This window comes from Podarcis bocagei (genome assembly GCF_964188305.1).
Source record: "Podarcis bocagei genome assembly, chromosome: 5".
NCBI classification, from domain to species: domain Eukaryota; kingdom Metazoa; phylum Chordata; class Lepidosauria; order Squamata; family Lacertidae; genus Podarcis; species Podarcis bocagei.
Genome location: NC_138129.1, coordinates 50644547 through 50664786, shown reverse-complemented (window position 1 = coordinate 50664786; position 20240 = coordinate 50644547). Strand labels below are relative to the sequence as shown.

Below are 20240 nucleotides of genomic sequence, written 5' to 3'. Positions count from 1 at the left end.
AGTAATGTAACTACTGGCCCAGAACCTTTTCATAAATATTTGTGAAAATTGTGTATTTCCTATTAGGCATGTGCTCTTATCTCACCGTCGGTTAGATTTAGCAACAAAATAACTCTACAGGCTACATTTGCACTTGCAGCAAAATCTCAACCCAAACAGCCTCACTCTAGGGAGGGAATCCTTCTCTAGAAAAGAAAGCATTCAGAATAGGAATATAAAGAATGCCACTAGACCTCAAATTAGCAGGAGGCCAACAGAAATGTCAACCCTCTTCTTCCACAGATGGGCAAGACATGTTCATACAACCACTCGGAACAGCAAGATAAAAGCAACACATTAATGGCCAATAAAGGTATGATGGCACATTCAACAAAACAACAATATCATTCTTTATTGGCTACTACAGCTTTAAAAATACAGAATAGTTTCCAACCATTCTATAGAAGGAGTACTACATTCGGGGGGGGGCAGCCTTTAGTCAATCCAATCAGCTCTACTCGAGGCAAAAAGAAGTCTTCTTGTCTAGCAGCAGCAAGGAAATTTTTATTCTTCATCTACTCTTTCTTGTTACACCATTTAGCCATCTTGTTATTAATGGGAGTCTTCATAAAGCGGCTGGATTTCATGTAGGCAGCAATCTTCTCTAGGGCCTGGAGGTGCAGAAAAAAAGGTTTTAAGAAAGGATGTGGGTGAAAGAATCCACCTCAGTAAGACAAAAGTTGAAGAAGCCTTAGGAAAACTGACACTGCTCTCACCTGGCACTGGTTTTGCTCATGCCAAAATGGCAAGTCTGCATTTTTATTTTTTTAAAAAAATGTTCCTTTGTTCAACTTTTTTTTTAATGGTAGGTGATAAATGAAGGCCACAGGTTGTATCCTATGATAGTTCTAACTCAGAGACAACCCACTGAATTTAATAAGCCAAAGTCAGTCATGAGTACTAACTTGAGTGGGTCTAGTCTGGGTAGGAATAGCATTGGCTACCACACAATTCTTCATGGTTGGTTGGCTTACCTTAGTGCCCATATTTAAAGTGTGTACACCCTGTGTGGTAATGTGTGTTTAATGCTGGATGTAGGCATCTTTGGGGGGCACTGTCATTTTGGACTCACAGCTGTCCAGGGCAGCTGTCTACCAGCTCCATTTGGTACACTGGCTGAGATCCTATCTGCCCATGGACTGTCTCATCATAGTGGTGCATGCGTTGGTTATCTCCTGCTTGGACTACTGCAATGCACTCTATGTGGGGCTACCTTTGAAGGTGACCCAGAAATTACAACTAATCCAGAATGTGGCAGCTAGACTGGTGACTGGGAGCGGCCACCAAGACTACGTAATACCGGTCCTGAAAGGCCTACATTGGCTCCCAGTACGTTTCTGAGCACAATTCAAAGTGTTGGTGCTGACCTTTAAAGCCCCAAACAGCCTCGTTCCAGTATACCTGAAGGAGTCCCACTCCTTCAGGTATCATCATTCAGCCTGGACACTGAGATCCAGCTCTGATGGCCTTCTGGCAGTTACCTCCCTGCAAGCAGCGGAGTTACTGGGAACCAGGCATGGGCCTTTTCGGTAGTGGTGCTCTCCCAGTGGAACACCCTCCCTTCAGATGTCAAGGAAATAAACAACTATCTGACTTTTCGAAGACATCAGAAGGCAGCCTTGTTTAGGAAAGTTTTTAATGTTTTAGTATGTTCTGATATGTGCTGTGAGCCACCCGGAGTGGCTGGGGAAACCCAGCCAGATGGGCGGGGTATAATTAACAACAATAATAATAATGATTACACACAATATAATCCCCATGTTGTCCCTGTGCTACATTGTTTGACAATCTAATGCACATTCTGCTGGGATGGTTATAACCAGCTTTGTGCCGAAAATGCACTTCTCAAGCACATTCTACTTGTGTACATGTGTACACAGAGAGCTCTTTCTCAGGTCATCTCCTGCTGGGGCTGGCCTACTGATACTGTAGGTGCATGCCATTCTCCTTCAATGTGTTTATCTCATCTCTAAAGGAGATTGGCAAAATAGGAAGCGGAATATATTTGTCTCTTCTAGTTGAGGGGAGAAGAATAGAGAAATACATTGCACAGTAGTTTGAAGACAGTGTCGCGAATTCCTCGTGGCGCTTTTAGCAGCAGAATGCTCAGAGTCCCAGGTTCTTTAGTGCAGTATTGTTTAATGTGAGCTAAATATATATACAAATGCTTACAGAAGCAGTTCATACATAGTACCTGCACCTTGAGGCAAACGAAGACTCTACACCACTCCACCACAGCACCACTGTTGAACAGGATTTTCTTTTAAACAAGTGACAGCCAATCACATTACTGCCGAGTCATTCTGACCCAGCACTTCACAGAGTATTGCATCAACCTGTTGCAAACTGAAGCCTGCAGACTTACTCAGCATCCTGTGAATCCCAACAGACAGGTCCAACCGTGTGTACAGACAACACCGATAGCAGCTGCCCCTTGACACAATGCTATGGTGCAAAGGTGTGTACAACCGCAAACTGCTATGTACAAAAACACTGAGAAATGACCCCCTGTGCATTTCAAAAGCTACATGTGTAAAACAGCAGCAGCCAAAGTGTTCACCTACTGAGCTCAACATGACCCAGCTGTGTTGCTGTGCCAGTGCTAAGGAACTCCACTCACAAACAGTTTGACCAGGAAGCATCTGAATCTCTGGGCTAAGCCATCTGGTACAAAATAAGACACTCCAGGAGGCTTCTGGAGCAATCCATCACTTCATGAAGGAAGGAGCTCCCACTGTATCTGCAACATCACACGGGATGGGCAAGAACACAAACAAAACCTCCCCCTCTCTCATAGCCCACAAAGATGTCATTCAAGACCCTTCAGCAGAGCCAATTAATTGCTAGCACCCACTGCCTTGCTACCAGTCACATATAGGAACATATGAAATGATGGATGAATCGGACATTGCCACCATATCCCTCTGAAGCAAAGCACGTTTCAGAACCCTGGCCTTTATGTGCAAAAAAGGAAACAGACAAATGTTTCTTGCAAATTCCTGCTTGTGCCAACTTGGACAGTTGCTCTAGCCAGTTTGGAACTTTGTAGTCAATCAGTTTGTGGCTTCTTGCCAGAAGCTAATGAGCCAAGTCACAAGATGCAGGCAAAGACCTGCAAGCAAGCACGTTTTGGGAAGACAACACTAACCTCAAAACGGGAGACAAAATCCTGAAGGTTCTTGAACTGATCAAGGCACTTGGGTTCAAACATGCGGTTTTGGTCGAGGACATCATACATGAGGAAGTCAACAAAGGTGATCTGGAAAGAGACTTAAAGGTGAGACACCAAAGGGAGCAAGCCTGCCTTCAGATGCCTCTAGGTGGACATGCACATACCTTGTCCCCAGCAAACCACTTTCTGTCCCCTAGGAACTTTGAGAACAGTTTCAGCTTTCCTGGCAGTTGCTCCAAGTACCCAGGTTTTAGTTTCTCCTGCAAAACAAGCAAAGGGGAGGGGGAAGATTGGATCTGTGTTCTCAGCTAAAGTTCAGCATAACTCCCCTCCAGCTAACAACCTATGAATTTGATGTTGTTAGTGCAAGAATTATCAGAGAACAAGGGAGGCTGGCATCTTGCCTTCAAGGAGTAATATGTCAGGAAAACAAGAAGTTATTAGGCATGACCTAGAAGAGCCGCCTTATGGAGATTTTTTTCACTTTCCTCAAGCCAAACTCTTATCAATCGCCATAACACCAACAGGAGAAATTTAAACATTTACGCAGCAAACACTGTTGCTTTGTGTACCTTGGTGTTTCCTGCAGAAAACGGTTGTGAAGTGTGAATCCCACACAAATGCACGCACCTCCACACACGTCCCATCTCTAGCAAGGTTTCTAGAAATATGTTCTAGACCAGTGTTTCCCAAACTTGGGTCTCCAACTGTTGAAGACTACAATTGCCATCATCCCTGACCACTGGGGTCCTGTTAGCTAGACAACATGGGAGTTGTAGTCCAAAAACAGTTCGAGATCTTGGAAGTGACATACTTCTGTCACTTTCATGCATTTGGTGAAAGAAACATTGCTCACTCTATACAGTGTGACTCACTCTCCTTTTGCGGACAGCCTATAACAGGGGCCAATCACCTTTTTGGAACAGTGGGCACATTTTGAATTTTGAGAGAGTGTTGGGGACACCAGTCACAAAATGGCTGCAATGGGGGCATGGCATAACACAAAATTAGAGGCAGCCACCCGCAACAAGCTTAAGCTTTCAATGGAAATCAGCTATCTCCTGCCAGTCCCAATTGTGGGATCACACAATATTGATTTTACACACTGAGGCTGTCTAATAACAACAAGGAGCACTACCCAGCACCAGAAAAATATACAAGGTCATCACACCACACTCACTCTCAGGACCGCAATACCTGAAGGACCGCCTCTCCCCAACCCAGAACCTGATCATCTGAGGCCCTTCTTCTTGTGCCTCCTTGAGAGGTCCAGAGGGTAACAACGCAAGAATGGGCCTTTTCTGCAGTGGCTTCCCGTTTGTGGAATGCTCTCCCCAGGGAGGCTTGCCTGGCACCTTCATTATATATTTTTAGGCACCAGGTGAAAATGTTCCTCTTCAACCAGGCTAAGATTCTACAGCTTTTTAAATGTGTATGTGGGAGGGGAGTTATTGTTTTGTTTTTGTGCTTTTATCCTGCATTTTTATCTTGTGCATCTCCCTAAGATCTTCAGATGAAGAGTGGTATATTAATTTAATCAATAATAATAATTTCACAGAAATTGCTTAGAAAGTACCTGCACATTTTGCCCCATCTAGGAGAGCTAGAGACTTACATTCCCCCCCCCCTAGAAAGCTCAGAGTCTGGGGCAGCACCAGTGAGAGCTTTTGCAAGCACTAGGCCTAGGGCATCTGCAGGCACTGAGTTGACAACCCCTGTCCTATATAAATCCCCACAATGCAACAGCAGCTGTGAACAACAGAGGCAGGTGAACTCACAAAATCAGGGTTGTACACGACCATCACGAGGCTCATGCGGAAATCCATCACCTGATTCTCCAGCATGTCCACCCTGACAATCTCCTCCTCTGTTTCTCCACCTGGAGAAAACACACAACAATGAGAAATCCCAGACAGACAGAAAGAAGCCAATGCCAATCAGCCAGCCCAGGTCCCCCCAAAGAACTCAATTTTACTCACATAGCTTATGTTTACGTGCAATGTACCGGAGAATGGCATTACTCTGCGTAAGCTTGGTCTTGCCATCAATTAGGTAAGGAAGCTGGAAAGTAAGCAAAGAATGATCAGCTTAAAGACAATTCAGCTTGAAACTTTGTGCTTCCACCATGAATGGCCCCCATTCACTCTACTCACACTCATTCCTCAACCACTGCTTCCCAACCCAAGGCCCTACAGAGGAGAACCACAAGGAAGAAAGGCACATTCCTCCACCAAATCTCCAGAACTTCTGGATAACCCAGGCACATTCCTCTTCCCACCTGTCATATGATAGAATAAGACAGTGACCTACATTAGGGAAGTCCAGGCCCAGTTTCTCCTTCTCATTGAACCATTGGCTCTTGTCATAGTCGGGGGCTGGAAGAGAGAGAGAGGATTTTCACTTCCTGCACATAACATTTGCTCAGTCACTCTCCTTTGCACAGGCAAGGCAATCAACGTTTAAGAAATGCCATGCACGCATGCGCACGCACACACCATAAATTTGTAGCTAAGGTTGCAATCCCAAGGAAAGTGGTTAGGACAAAGTCCAGTGACAATTCAGCAAGATTTAATTCTGAGTTAGCTTGGTGAGAGCATTCTGAGGGATATTTTTCTACAGAGGCTGATAGATCTGGGCCTTGCTGAGTTATAGCAAGCCCCGTTCAAGTCAAGGGCACAAGTTCAGGCAAGCATTCTCAATTGCTTTCCCACACTGTACTTGTCCATCTCACTAGGATCCATTCAGAGGAGTATCTCTGAAAGTTACATGGAGCAGTTCTCTGGCTTGGTTTTATATTTTCATTCTAGATCCTAAGAAACCGGGGGGGACATTCTGAAGATTTCAAGAAATTGCTTTGCAAAATGAAGATGCAGTTAAGAGGAAAACAGCAAGTTCTGAGCTATGCGGATTATAAGACAAAGCCTCCATTGTGCTCAAGGCTTTTCTGCACAACCAGGGTTTATAAGCACAATCAGTTCTTGCTGTTGCACGTTTTCAAATGCAGACATCTGCCTCAAGATGGTGCTTCTGCACTCCCTCCTCCTCCTTGAACATTCCCAATTAACACAAGGAATGTGACCTAAGTCATTCCAGGTTTTAAACACTAATTTGAGCACTTTGAACTGGACCTGGAAACAAACTGGCTGCTGCTGCTGGCTTAAAAAGGGGTTATACGAGTTCTAAATAGAACTCAAATAAGTCAGTTACCTGGCTGGCACATTTTGAACCAGCTGTTAACTGTTAACTGTGTTACAACAGAGGGCAAACTCTAAACTTGGAGGCAGTGGCATCTGGCCACATCCTCAGCTTCTTTGTCGGAAATCAAGCAGATTCAAGAAGTGACTCTGGAAAGGGCCGCTGCCTTTTTCCCCCATTGTCCACTTCCCACCAGCTGTGCATAACCAAAATATCCCCCATCACCATCCACTAAGACAAGCAGGAAATGTGGACCAAGTGAGTGGTGCATAGACTGCACTCTAGTGCATGAGCGCATCTTAATTCTGAAACAAACACAAAGAGGGCATGTACCCCGAAGATTTGGGGTACCGAAATCATTTCTAAATATGTCCTTGGTGGTTGCATACTCCCATACTGTGCAAAGCTACTGTTGGAATATTCATCCATGCTTGACTTAAGGGAAGCTTGCAGAGAAAAAGCCACTTAAGAGGTACTGTCCCTGCAGTTATGCTCTCCCTATGCTCTCTGTCACTCTCTCGTGTGCAAACACACACAAATGCAGGGGGTTAAGCTAAAGACACCAGAGTGAGCTAGCAATATAGCACTCAAGATAAAATCTACTTTCACAGTCACCCTGAAAAGCTCATTGTGACAGTTTGGTAACAGCAGCCTCTAATACACCTTTGCATTCATGGTATGTGCCTCCATTCTATGCACCAAGATGATTCAAATGTTGTGGCAATAAGTAGGAATTTGAATCATTTAGTTTCCTGTTGCTTATTAGGGCAAGTATAGACCGCAGAAACCAAACTTAGATATCCACACTTGGGTGTGGGAGAGCCAAGATTTAGTTAGATTCATTCTGCCCCTTTTTAAATCTTGAACAGAGTCACCACACACACAGTTCTATGAATATTCCTCCAAACAACATCTGGTAGCCATTTAGAATTATATGGTGGTGTGTAATGAGACATATATAAACGTTATGTAACAATTACATAACAATAAGCAAACTGATATATTAAATATTATCTTTCCCTTCAACAGTTGCATGAGTGTTACAAGCCCTTCATCAACACACACACAGAGCCTTCCAGCAACTTGACAAACCTTCAGATTGTAGTACGCAAGTTTAATGTAGTTGCAAAAATGCGACTTTCGGCATTTCAAATAACTGGCTGACATGAGCACAAGCGAAACACTTTCCCTACCAACTCTTGTTCAGAATGCCCAAAGGCAAACTGCCTCTGCCCCACCAGGAAACTATTAATAAAGCAGCAACTTTTTTAAAGTGTTTAGTACTCTGATTAAGAGGAGGTCGGCCCATTCTGAGTTTACCAATACGCACCTTCTCCACAGCTGTAAAACTTATCTTCAAAGGGGGTGTCTGTGTACGCTAGTAGCAAGCGGATGCTGTGGGCAAGCTGGAAAAAAGGAAAGAACAATAAAAAGATATTGCAGCAGCAGTCAGCATCTAAGATGGAGGAGGAGAGGGCGGAGGGTGAAGAAAGAGCTGTGCGTGAAGGAGGGGGGCTTTCCTCATCCCCTGGGCCCCCTGGAAAACTCAACAAACCTGCTATACCTGGAAATGGGAAGAGGGAATGCAGCTGAAGGGGACACAGCTGTGGGCATCCCAGCAAGTACCATCTGCCTTAGGCCTAACCATAAAACGCAAGTCTAGAGGGAGACTTGAAGTCCGCTGCTTCCAGGAACTCTTCTCCTGGTGAGGCATTTGGGGGTGAACTGAGAGTTTGACCCGGAGTAAGAACCGAGAGGCTGTGTCAGAAGGGAAATGAATGTAATTTGTACTAGTGGACCCCTAGATGCCTGTGGGAAACCTGCAAGCGGGATGTGAGCCCCGGGCCCCTCTCCACCCCAGCCCACCCGTGATTTTCTGCAACTGTTATTCAGCAGCATTCCTCCCTCGTAGCTAATCGCTATCAATGCCCCCCCCCCACCTTTCCACGTGCACAGGGCTGTAGAGTCCTAACAGCCCAACACGCAGGCAAGGTAGGCGTGGACGAAGCAGAGCTCGGCAGGTGGGAACCGCTCATCCAACGAGCCTCCGCCGCGGGCGCAAAAAACGAGGCGAGGCGAAGGCCCGTGGTGGGGGGGGGGGTGCACCTCAAACAGTCTCGCAGGGCCGGCCGGCCTTTTGCAGGGGGCAGCAGACACGTGGAGCAGCCAAACAAAAGGCCTCCGCCGAGCTCCGTCTGCCTTTCCCCAGCCGCTGCCCTGGGAGATCAGCTGGGGGCCTCCAGGGCAGCGCCTCGACGGCAGCTCAGCTTCCCAAGGCCTGGGGGCGGGACGGTCGCTCGAGCTCCTCTGGGGAACTTCTCCCTCCTCGCCTTAGAAGCCACGGTACCAAGAGCGCACCCGAAGGCCCCCCGCGGTTGAGAGGGCGTAAGCAGCGGCTGCTCCGGCGCCCCTGGACGGCGCCGATTTACGCAGGGGCGACCCACGGGCGCGGCTCCCCCCGGCGGGAGCAACGAGAGCCTGGAAAGGCTCTGCAAAGCAGACTCAGCAGGCGGAGGGGGGAGACCTCTTCCTCACTTTCTGCACAAGGAACTCACCCCTCGGATGTCCCAGTAGCCCAAAATCATCGTCATGTTGCCTGTCGAGTTCTCTTTCTCTCAGCCTCACTGCCAGCAGCCACCTTGGAGGAGGGACTCAAGAAACAGCCGCCGAGGCGCGTCGAGTTCAGCTCTTTAAAGGGCCAGAGCCGATTAATCTTATTTTTAATTAGGTGGGCGGGGCGTGGAAGCAACGTTTGGGGAACGGCTTTTTATTACAGAGTTTATGAAAACTCCAAATACACATAATCCTAAAACTGGCTTGATTGCACATTAAACCTGCCCCGGAGAACAGAACTTTCCCATTGGGGTCAGTCCCAATTAGCACCGAAAAAGGACTGGGGTGCGAAAGTGTTTTGCTCTCTTTTAACCCGATGTTATTGTGGCGTCGTGTTTTTTACGTCCTACACCACCTTCTTATACTTTTCATGTTAAGTTTCGTGAAACTTTATTTAATAAAGTTGCAATGTGATCTTTCTGTTGCGAGGAAAGGGCGTTTAAAAACAAAACAAAAGACGGTCAAGTGAGAAGCATTCGTGAAGCTTTTGGAAATTTCTTAACCACTCAGCCCTGTCCATGTCTGCTGAGAAGTAAATCCCACTGAGTTCAATCCCCAGTAACAACTTCGGCTGCAGCCTAATGCCCACTTACTTATGACTTAATTGGGCATAAGACTACAGTCCAAGTTGATACAGGCATCTCCTGGGAGAGAGAAGCTGGAGAGCAGCCAGACGCTGCAGGCTGGAGTCAGGTTTTGGAGAGAGGACTTTGAACATTCTTACAAGTCTGAAAAAGTGCCTCAGGGAATTAACCCCTCAAGCGGCTTTTTTCTCTGCAATACAATATTACACACAGGGCCTTCTCGGTAGTGGCGCCCACCTTGTGGAGCGCCCTTTCATCAGATGTCAAAGAAATAAGCAACAATCTGACTTTTAGAAGTCATCTGAAAGCAGCCGTGTTTAGGGAAGTTTTTAGTGTTTGATCTTTTATCGTGTTTTTAATATTCTGTTGGGAGCTGCCCAGAGTGGCTGGGGAAACCCAGCCAGATGTGCAGGGTATAAATTATTTGATTATTAATTGAAAGCTACTGTCTATTCCAACAATTCACACACACACACACACACACACACACACTGCAGTGTCTCATCTCTTCTACCACACACCTTTATTGAAAAGTTAACTGTTGAAAGATTACAGAAAGAACTAAAAAAAAACCTACTTAGGCAGGCTTTTTTATTATTATTATTCAAATAAATTTTATTAGTATTTTCCACACAACAACAACAACACGAAAGATATCAAAAAATAACAATACACAACACACAAAAATCAACATTCGAAAACTAAAAAACAACAAAAAACCAAAAAACCCAAATCCAGATCTTACAAGTTAATATTATAAACACCAAAACAACAACATCAAGACATTGACTTCCACCAATCCCACAGCACCTCCTTTATCTCTCATTTTGTCTTCCTGTTTTCTTTATCATCTCTACCCTAACATCTAGATATAAATCCTTCTTTCATATCCTTTCACTTCACAAGGTTACTCCAGACTCAGCCAGATTTATGCCCTCGAACCTTGACTTTTGAGGTATTCATTTAGGCACTCCCAATCTTTTTTTTTTTACTTCACTTTTTGGTTTTTGTCTCATTATGCCTGTCAATTTGGCTAATTCTAAGTATTCTGAGATACTTAGGCATGCTTTTATGGATCATGTAGAAAGGTCTTAATTGGGAGGAAAGGCAGGCTAGCAATTCCCAATCATACAAACGAAACCTGTGGCTTTATACCACCATGTGTCCTGCCAGTATATCTGGCTGACAGGCATTGGCACAAGGGCATCAGTTGCACTGGGCAATGTTGCAAGGGACGACAATTCCTCCTCCTCCTCCTCCTCCTCCCCCCTCTCCCACAGTCAGGTTGTTTTGTGCCCTGTGAGCTCTTGGAATAAGAAGCCAGGACAATTGTTTCAGTATCCTTTTCCTTTTTTATCACAATGACAACATTAATTAAGAGTCACAATGACAACATTAACACAACATAACATACATGTTTAAAGGCACGAAGGGATAGTGAATCATTCAGAGGCCGTCCCTGATGCCAACACTCATCTACAGGAGCTTTAATGTCCACATTCTCCTCTTCTATTTCTTATCGCCCCACTTGGCATTTTTCAAGAAGATGGGAGTCTTCAGGTAACGGCCAGATTTCATGTAGGCAGAAATCTTCTCCAAAGCCTGCAAGAGAGAGTCATTAAACAGCAACAGCATCACACATAGCAAGAATCTAAACCCAACTCTGGAGGAAACCTGAAAACAGTTGTCTAGGACCCAAAATGCTTTCCACTCAGGACATGCTTGCACTCTTCTTATGTGTTTCTGCCTGACTATAATGTGTCCCTGAACTCTGAGAATGCCTCTCATTTCCTTAGATGGAGGATAGAGTTGAGTGTCAGAGCGCATGTAGAAATGAGCCTATGGTAAAAAAATAAAACTTACAGCAATTGCTCAGCTGCTTTTGCCTCTGGCCCTGCCCACCACTGACAGTGGCCTCCAGAAGCTTCCTCAGAACAGAATGTGGGCCTTGGCTGAAAAAGGATCCCTACGCCTGGTATACAGCAACAGCAGAAAACTTGAAAAATATGACAGAGTTTCTCTGTGGATTCTGCCACACACACAGCCCAGCAAATACTTTCTCATTATCTGGAGAAGCAGATTTTTGTTGTTGTGCAATTTTGCCAGTCTCTCATAGCATGTATGTCATCTACACAACGTGTGTGTGTAGATGTGTGAAGGGGGTGAGGCAGGGGAAGCACCTTTCTGCAGGAAAACCCTGCAGAAACACCCCCTAGTGTTAGAATATACACAGTGTCTCTACCCCCCCTTTAAAAAGAGTATTTAATATCCATAAGGGAGGGGGTGCACATGTGTAAATCTGTGGAGGCTGGTACCAAGTGGAACTGCTCAGAAAGGATGAAAGGAGACCAACATTAGGTAGATCTAGAGCCAATGGCAAGCAGAGCCATAGAAGTCATAGAATCATAAACTTGGAATGGATCCTGAGGGATCCCGGTCAACCGGTTCTGGTTTTGTAGCCATTATTCTCCCTGCTGAATTCCACAAAGGCAGCACTGAGACTAAGGCCATATTCACACTGTACATTCAAAGTGCTATGATGCCCCTTTAAAGAGTCATGGCATCCCCCAAAGAAATCTGGGAGCGGTAGTCCATTAAGTGCGCTGAGAGTTTCTGCTCACAGAGATACGGTTCAGGAATCCCAGAGTTACCTGGGAAGGGGAATTGATTGCTAAACCAATGTGGACAGTTGCTCTTAGAGCCAGGGAGTAACTTGCAGGAAGCACCCTTAACAAAAAAACAGCCACAGGATTCTTTGGAAGAAGCCATGACTCTTTAAAGTGCTATCATAGCACTTTAAACACATAGAGTGAGTGTGGTCTGAGGAGGAAGAGGAGACTGACATTCAGTGTAACCCTGTGGACTGGTTGTGAATAAGGATGTATAAAGAAAGGGACAGATTAAGGGAAACTGCCAATATTCAGTTGGTTGGTGGATCACATTTCTTCTGCTATGGATAAAAGAACAATTCCTACTTGAGATCCATGCATACAACACAGTAAATCTCACCTCAAAGCGGTCAAGGAAATCCTTCAGATTTGGGAACTCATCAAAGTACTTTGGCTCAAACATCCAGAGCCGTTCCAATACATCATATGCAAGGAAATCTACATAGGTGATCTAGGAAATCAAAAGAGGAAGACATTTTAAATGGATCCATAAAACTAGAGAGACATCTTTGTTTCTATGGAATTAGGCATAGCCCTTGTACCTTCTTTCCTGTAAACCACTTCCTGTCCCCCAAAAACTCGGAGAGCAGCTTCAGTTCCCCGGGTAACTGCTCCAGGTACTCAGGCTTCACTTTTTCCTGCAACCAGAAGTTCTTGAATTATTACATACACAGATTCATTTCCAGCTCAACTCTTGTGAAACCTTGAACTACTGACTCCCCAGTTATAGGACTCTCTTTCTCTCTCTAACTCTAAAGATCTTTTGTTCCTCTGATAGCCCTCAAAGAGCAGAAAGAAAGTATTTGTTAAGTCTTACATAAGTGCTATTTTTCAACCCACTCACTCCATATTGATCCCCAAATCATTCTCGTCATTGGCTGGATTGCCAACTTGGAAGGAGGATTCAAACCACCAGACTCACAAAATCTGGACTGTAGCAAAGTCTTGCAAAGGTCATTCTGACATCCATGAGCTGGTTTTCAAGCATCTCCATCCTGATGATTTCTTCTTCACTCTCACCCCCTGTAGAAACACAACATACACAGAAGGTAAGAGTGCACCTCTGACCAACTATTTGACAAGAATATTATCAATCAGTTAATCAGTTAATCTTAAGCTGGCATCCAAAGAAACACTAGTGCCAAAAAAACTCACATATCTTGTGCTTGCGTGCAATGTATCTTATGATGGCGTTGCTCTGTGTGATCTTCGTCTCACCATCGATTAGGTAAGGGAGCTAAGGAAAGGATAGGAAAGGTTAATGGTGCCAGTGCAGAAGACCCAGAACATTTCATCGCCCCGTCATCCTTGCTGGACAACTTCCCATTTACATAGGATGAACAATGCCAGCAGAAAGGATGTCTAAACTGAAATGGCTTCAGGAGAAAACGTTGGGTGTTTTTGCATCACAGCTCTAGTATAATTATTTAGGGCTACTCAAGGATTGACGTGGCAATTTTGCACAGAATTTACCACCACCAGTTGGGAAACACTGCACTTGAGAGTTGTGTGTGAGAGTTTAGTTGCAGAATATACAGGGCCTGGCTTCTCCCCCCCAGGCACACTTGAAATGCCCTCTGGCCTCTGGCTTCCTGGCAGCTTTTGCTCCAGCAAGAAGCCAGGAACGCACTGAAGATCTCAACCTCCAGCCAATCCACTGCTTTAGATTCTGCCCACACACCGTCTTCATTTTCCACTGAGCTGTGACCTGTACTTGAAGCAGCAGTGCAGCAGAGCCAGATGAGAAAGAGCCCAGGACTCTGGCCTGATTGCTCTCACTCATCTCAAAGAGGGAGCAGCAGGAGAATGACCCCACCATCCTCATCAATGCACAACGACATGTTGCTGGGTTTTTTTCCACAGTTGCTACATACATTTGGGAAGTCCAAGCCCAGCGTCTCCTTCACATTAGTCCACTGACTTGTGTCAAAACCAGGAGCTGTAAATACAGGTATGAAAAGTAAGTCCATGGTAAGTCTGCTCTCACTTCTATACCAGTCAGGCTTATTTTCCCCTTCATTTCCAGCTTCTCTTATGTTTTTGGCTCCATTCCTAAGGGGGTTATCAGGCATGAATCCTAGCAATCTCATGCTGGGAGCCATAGTCCAACACAACCAGAGTGCCAGATTGGGGAAGGTCATTCTAGCTGTAGAAACATATTGGCCACTGTCCAAAGTACAACCCATACTTTTAAAGAGGCAATTGCATCTAGAAGTAGACACAACAAGAGATTGTCTGTTCCATTTCACCTCCCATCACTAAACATTTTACATGGCCTACATGAAGCACACACACAAACCCTAAAATCACTGAAGTCCACCAAGATATTTGGCATGTATGAAAGCCAGAAGGCATACTCAGAAACACTAAGCCACTGTTAAGTGATCTTCAGTGTGCATATTTACATGAGAACGTAACCACCTTTTTGGCCAGATGAAGGTCTGACCAGATTGAGCAGGAGGCTTACACTAAGTGGCCACCAGAACTTGCAGGCTGCTGTCTAACCTTTGGTCCACCACTGAAGATCAGAGGCAGCAGCTGGGCTGGGATTTAATCCTACTCTTTCTTGAAAGTCACATAAAAAGCACAAGTTACCGTACTTCTTTTAAAAAGCTCCATCTATTTCCAAATGTTCTTGGATATATTTTTTCCCCTGCTTTCCACAATTCCCACAGCTAGATAATTCAAAGACACTAAGCAAAAAACCAAAGCAACTGACAATAATCCTAACTGCTGAAGGGATTCATTGTTGGTCAAGAGATAAGCACATGGTTTCTGTACTATGAGCAAGGTCAGTGATAAGTAGCAAAGGTTCAAAGAGGTTCTCTGTATCAAGGCGGCAGTAGGTGGAACAGGATATGAGGGCACTTTCAGCCCTTCCTCACAATCCTCTGTTTTGGAGGGGGCGGGGGAGCCACAATGGCAACTATTTCCCCTCTTGTCACTGCTTCAGGTGGAAAGTGTGTTTTAGAAGAAACATCATAGCTGAGCAATCTGATGTAAGAAGTTATGAGGCCAGCTTCAGAACTCCAGATTTCACGCAAGAAGCACATCAGAATGTTCAGCCATATCAAAAACTTGTTTTGGCGACTTCTTTTTAAAAAGCCAATTACCATAGCTCTTCCACATACATCTGTGGTGGTTAACATCTGCCCCACAATCCAGATTAGGCCCAGCAAAGGTCCCAAATTGGCCCATGAAGCCATTTCTTCCAATCACACTTGCCCTACTCTTGGCATTCTATGTGACGCTAGATGTTGGGCAGGTAAGTATGTGGCTGTAAAGAAACAATTAGGACTTTGAAGTGTGCTCCTCAGCTGATTGGCACTGACACCAAGCCCTGCTGGGATTAGGCACCTGCCAGGATGGGGTCATGATTGTGGAAGTGGCCTTTGAGAGAATGTCTGAACCTGACCCACAGGCTGGATTCAGCTCCCCACCCCTAAAACACATACAGTGGAACCTCTAGCTAAGTACCACTCTGGGCACATAACTTTTGGGTTACGAACTTGGCAAACCCAGAAGTGTATACTTTCGGGTTTCGCTGCGTGCGCAGAAGCGGCGCCTCTGCCTATGGACTTTTTGGGTTGCAGACGGACCCCCGGAACGAATTTAATTCGTATCCGGAGGGTCCACTGTATTTAAGTGTCAGGTTAGCACTTCTCTCACACAAAGACATGAAACACTGGCAGTTTTACTAGTTGAGGTTTATTAGCAATAACAGGCTTCCAGCAATCCTTCCCAAGGCCAGATATAAGCCAGGCCTGCCCCCGCTTCCTGCTGGCCTTGCTTTGTTCTAATCGCTTGCTCCGCCTTCTACTTCTTGGAAATTCAGGTGCAGCCAATTCTCCTCTGGAGCTGAATCCAATTGCCTCCTACCACCTGCGTCCTGCTCCTTCATCTCTGTGCTGCTGGGAAACCTTACAGGCAGCCTTCCAGAGAAGGCTTATCTCACTTTTGTTGTGTGAAAGAATCAAGTTTCTAATTTCCTCTGCCTCTTCCTCCCCCTCTGCAGATTCCTCTTTGCCGATCATGTCTCTGACATCAAGCAATCAACGGGGAAAAGGAACATTTTAAGTAACAGCTCACCCATGCCTTTAAGACAGGCAATTCCCATGTTTAAAAAACCTTAGAAGCAACAGTGAACATATATGTCAATTAACAGCTACAAAGCTTAAACAGATCTAATGTTTAATCAATGGGACTGCAAAACTGCCTTACCAAGACAGGAAACCAAATGTCATTTTGCTTCCAGCAGTGACTAGCCAAATGGCTCTGAGAAGGTCACACGCGGGGCAGGAAGAAGGTAGCTATAGCTTCCTGCTTGTTTGTTTCTAGACTTTGATAATGCAGCTAGAAACTCCTCTGGAGTCAGCTCCTTACCATCTCCAAACGCATACTGCTTGTCCTCATATGGGGTACCTGTGTATTCCAGAAGGAGTCGGATCGCACCAGCAAGCTGCAGGAAGAATAGTGGAAGAATAATCACCATTGGTAGAAAAGCCAGCAAACTACATCTGCTCCAGACTAGCAATGGCCCAAGGCAAAGGATATTGGCATGCTTCTGAAATTTCACAGATGAAGATAGCAGATGCTTGCAACTGAAGGTTCCTGTCCAATAGCACCCTGGCATTACTGAACCCCCTGTTTCATGTCAGTGGATGTGATCAGACATGACAGGAAACCACTGTTTTTGGTGACAGAAAGGAGCCTACTGTCAAGGTTTGGGGGCTGGGTATACTTTTTCAAGCATAGGAACAAGATCAAAAGCTTTCTTTTCTTGTTTTGATTAACTGCAGCTGGTCACCCAAGGTTTAAAAACTGTGGCCTTGAGCTGGTTATTTGTCTCCTGGCGCAGTCATGGCCGGATTTAGATTTGATGAGGCCCTAAGCTACTGAAGGTATTGGGGCCCTTTATATGTCCAGCTGTCCTTTGCCAACAACAAATTGTTGCTGTTTTTTGTGTTGAAGATATGCTATATGGTAATTTATGGACCTAATAGGTATCTAAAGCCATTTGCACAGGTTGCCATGCAACCAGTCCATGCAGAATGTGTTGTTGTTGTTTAATCATTTAGTCGCGTCCGACTCTTCGTGACCCCATGGACCAGAGCACGCCAGGCACTCCTGTCTTCCACTGCCTCCCGCAGTTTGGTCAAACTCATGTTAGTAGCATGCAGAATGTAGGCATCCTATATACAGAAATGAACAAACCAGTGATATTTTAGGGAGCAGGCTAGCAGGCAGAGCCCATTACCTACATCACAGGAGCCTACACAACATAAAACACTGTTACTGTATGTAGGCTTTATTTTATTTGTTTTTTTATCTTATATTTTGGAAATGTACATCCTGATTTTGTCCCCTTTACATTTTTGGGGGGCCCCCATTTTGGAAATGGACATCCAGTTTTTTGGGGGGAGGGGCAAGAGAGTGGGGTCCTAAGCTATAGCTTGTTTAGCTTATATGTAAATCCGGCACTGAGTGAGGTGTAAGGCGAATAAAGGAAGGGGGCTCTGTGCTCTACAAATGGGTAGAGCCCCTCCGTCATCTCCCATATCAGTGGTACCACGGGTTAAGTACTTGATTCATTCTGGAGGTCCGTTCTTAACCTGAAACTGTTCTTAACCTGAAGCACCACTTTAGCTAATGTGGCCTCCTGCTGCCGCTACACCGCCAGAGCCCGATTTCTGGCGCAACTTTCTGAAGCAAAGTTCTTAACCTGAAGCACTATTTCTAGGTTAGCGGAGTGTGTAACCTGAAGCGTATGTAACCTGAAGCGTATGTAACCTGAGGTACCACTGTAGTTAGAAGCAGACACCTGGAGCAGCCCTGCGTGCTCCGTCTGCCTTTTCCCCAGCCGCTGCCCCGAGGGATCCGCTGGGGATCTCCAGCAAAGCGCCTCGACGGCAGCGCGCTTCCTCGGCGCGACCAGCCGGGACCCGGGCTCCTTCCAGGAAAGGTCCCCGAGGGACTTCTTCCTCCTCGCCTTAGAAACCACTCGTCCTCGAGGGCACACAATGGCCCAGGTTTCTCCAACCAGGGCTTAAACATCGGCTGGCTCTGGGCCCGCGGCCCCTGGACGGCGCCGATTTGCGCAGGGGGCACCCGCAGGCGCGACTCCCCCGGTGGGAACAGCGAGCGCCTCGGAAGGCTCTGCAAAGCGAGGCAGGAACCCGACTCAGCAGGCGGACGGGACGGGGCGGGGCGCCTCTTCGGCTCTCCCTCCCTTTCCGCGCAAGGAACTCACCCCTCGGATGTCCCAGTAGCCCAAAATCATCGTCATGCTGCCGCTGTCCTCTCCTCTCTCGTCGAGCTCCCTTTCTCGCAGCCTCACTGCCAGCAGCCACCTCGGAGGAGGGAGGGAGGGAGCAGCGGCGGCGTCGAGTCCAGCCTTTTAAAGGGCCGGAGCCCTTTATTTAGTGTTATTTTTAATGAGGTGGCAGACATGGAAGCAATGTTTTGGGGATGGCTTTTATTACAGTTTATAAAACCTGCAAATACGCATAATCCTAAAAGTGGCTTTATTATTGCACATAAGCCCGCAAACTCATATTAAACCTGCTCCAGAGAACAGCTCTTCCCATTGCAGGTCCCCCCACCCCCACCTTCAAAATTTGCTCTCAACTCAGACTGGGAAGAGTGTTTTGATTTTAAACCCATGATATTGTACTGTGATATTTTTATGTCATTCACCACCATGTTATTTTTTTTAATGAAAGTGTGGCCTGTAAATATTTAATAAAGTTCCAATATGACATGTTGGGAGGCGGGGGTGATATTTATTGATTGATTGATTGATTGATTGATTGATTGATTGATTGTCAAATGAGATGCGTGGGTTAGACTTTGGGAAGTTTATTAACTGCTCAAACCTGTACGTGTCTCATCACCGGGGGCACTGTTACACAGTGGTTTCGCTCAGTGGCGTAGCGTGGGGGGTGCAGGGGGGGCCGGCCGCACCGGGCGCAACATCTGGGGGTCAGGGTTAGGGGGTGCAAATCCACGGGTTAAGGGGCGCAAATCCACGGGTTAGGGGACGCAAATTACTTGCCTTGCCCCGGGTGCTGACAACCCACACTACGCCACTGGTTTCGCTCCTTCCTCCTGGGCCGTGTTCAGAAAGTGGTGGTGGGGGATGAGTGTTCAGACCCCTGGGCTCTCACTTGTGGGGTGCCGTCCTCTCCCCCATGCTTTTTAACATCTATATGAAGCCTCTGGGAGAGATCATCCCAGCTTTGGACTGGGTGTCCATCAATATGCAGATGATACTCAGCTCTACCTCTCTTTCAAATCAGAACCAGTGAAGGCGGTGAAGGCCCTGTGTGAGTGCCTGGAGGCGGTTGGAGGGTGGATGGCGGCTAATGGATTGAGTCTGAATCCTGACAAGACAGAAGTACTGTTTTGGGGGGACAGGGGGCGGGCTGGTGTGGAGGACTCCCTGGTTCTGAATGGGGTAAATGTGCCCCTGAAGGACCAGGTGCGCAGCCTGGGAGTCATTTTGGACTCACAGCTGTCCATGGAGGCGCAGGTCAATTCTGTATCCAGGGCAGCTGTCTACCAACTCCACCTGGTACGCAGGCTGAGACCCTACCTGCCCGCGGACTGTCTCGCCAGAGTGGTGCATGCTCTAGTTATCTCACGCTTGGACTACTGCAACACGCTCTACGTGGGGCTACCTTTGAAGGTGACTCAGAAACTACAACTAATCCAGAATGCGGCAGCTAGACTGGTGACTGGGGGCGTCCGCCGAGACCACATAACACCAGTCTTGAAAGATCTACATTGGCTCCCAGTATGTTTCCGAGCACAATTCCAAGTGTTGGTGTTGACCTTTAAAGCCCTAAACGGCCTCGGCCCAGTATACCTGAAGGAGCGTCTCCACCCCCATCGTTCTGCCCGGACACTGAGGTCCAGCGCCGAGGGCCTTCTGGCGGTTCCCTCATTGTGAGAAGCAAAGCTACAGGG

General features: G+C 46.3%; 2 protein-coding genes across 2 annotated transcripts in view; both read right to left on the bottom strand.

Annotated features, from left to right (window-relative positions):
• Positions 1-365: 365 nt before the first annotated feature.
• LOC308587759 (uncharacterized protein) overlaps positions 366-20240 on the bottom strand; it is a 28690-nt gene continuing 8815 nt past the window's right edge. The window contains exons 10-17 of the mRNA XM_081195524.1: positions 8962-9018; positions 7737-7812; positions 5522-5586; positions 5191-5272; positions 4990-5090; positions 3376-3471; positions 3188-3298; positions 366-650 (exon numbers count right to left, since the gene is read on the bottom strand). Coding sequence (XP_081051650.1) covers positions 555-650; positions 3188-3298; positions 3376-3471; positions 4990-5090; positions 5191-5272; positions 5522-5586; positions 7737-7812; positions 8962-9018 — 684 coding nt within the window. The 3' untranslated portion in view covers positions 366-554. The remainder of the gene's footprint in view (positions 651-3187; positions 3299-3375; positions 3472-4989; positions 5091-5190; positions 5273-5521; positions 5587-7736; positions 7813-8961; positions 9019-20240) is intronic.
• On the bottom strand, positions 10178-18679 carry LOC308586985 (glutathione S-transferase Mu 1-like). Its single transcript, XM_081194226.1, has 8 exons — positions 18523-18679; positions 16656-16731; positions 14147-14211; positions 13428-13509; positions 13195-13295; positions 12815-12910; positions 12613-12723; positions 10178-11205 (listed from the first exon to the last, which is right to left on the bottom strand). Exons 1-8 carry the CDS (start codon positions 18556-18558, stop codon positions 11113-11115), a joined length of 660 nt encoding a protein of 219 aa, XP_081050352.1. The 5' UTR covers positions 18559-18679; the 3' UTR covers positions 10178-11112.

Excerpts from the sequence above, each read along its gene's own strand:
- LOC308586985 (XM_081194226.1), bottom strand. The coding sequence starts at position 18,558 with ATGACGATGATTTTGGGCTACTGGGACATCCGAGGG. Across the intron at positions 13,510-14,146 it reads TGGGCTTGGACTTCCCAAAT|CTCCCTTACCTAATCGATGG; the intron begins GTATGTAGCAAC and ends TCCTTTCCTTAG. Across the intron at positions 13,296-13,427 it reads TGCACGCAAGCACAAGATAT|GGGGTGAGAGTGAAGAAGAA; the intron begins GTGAGTTTTTTT and ends GTGTTTCTACAG.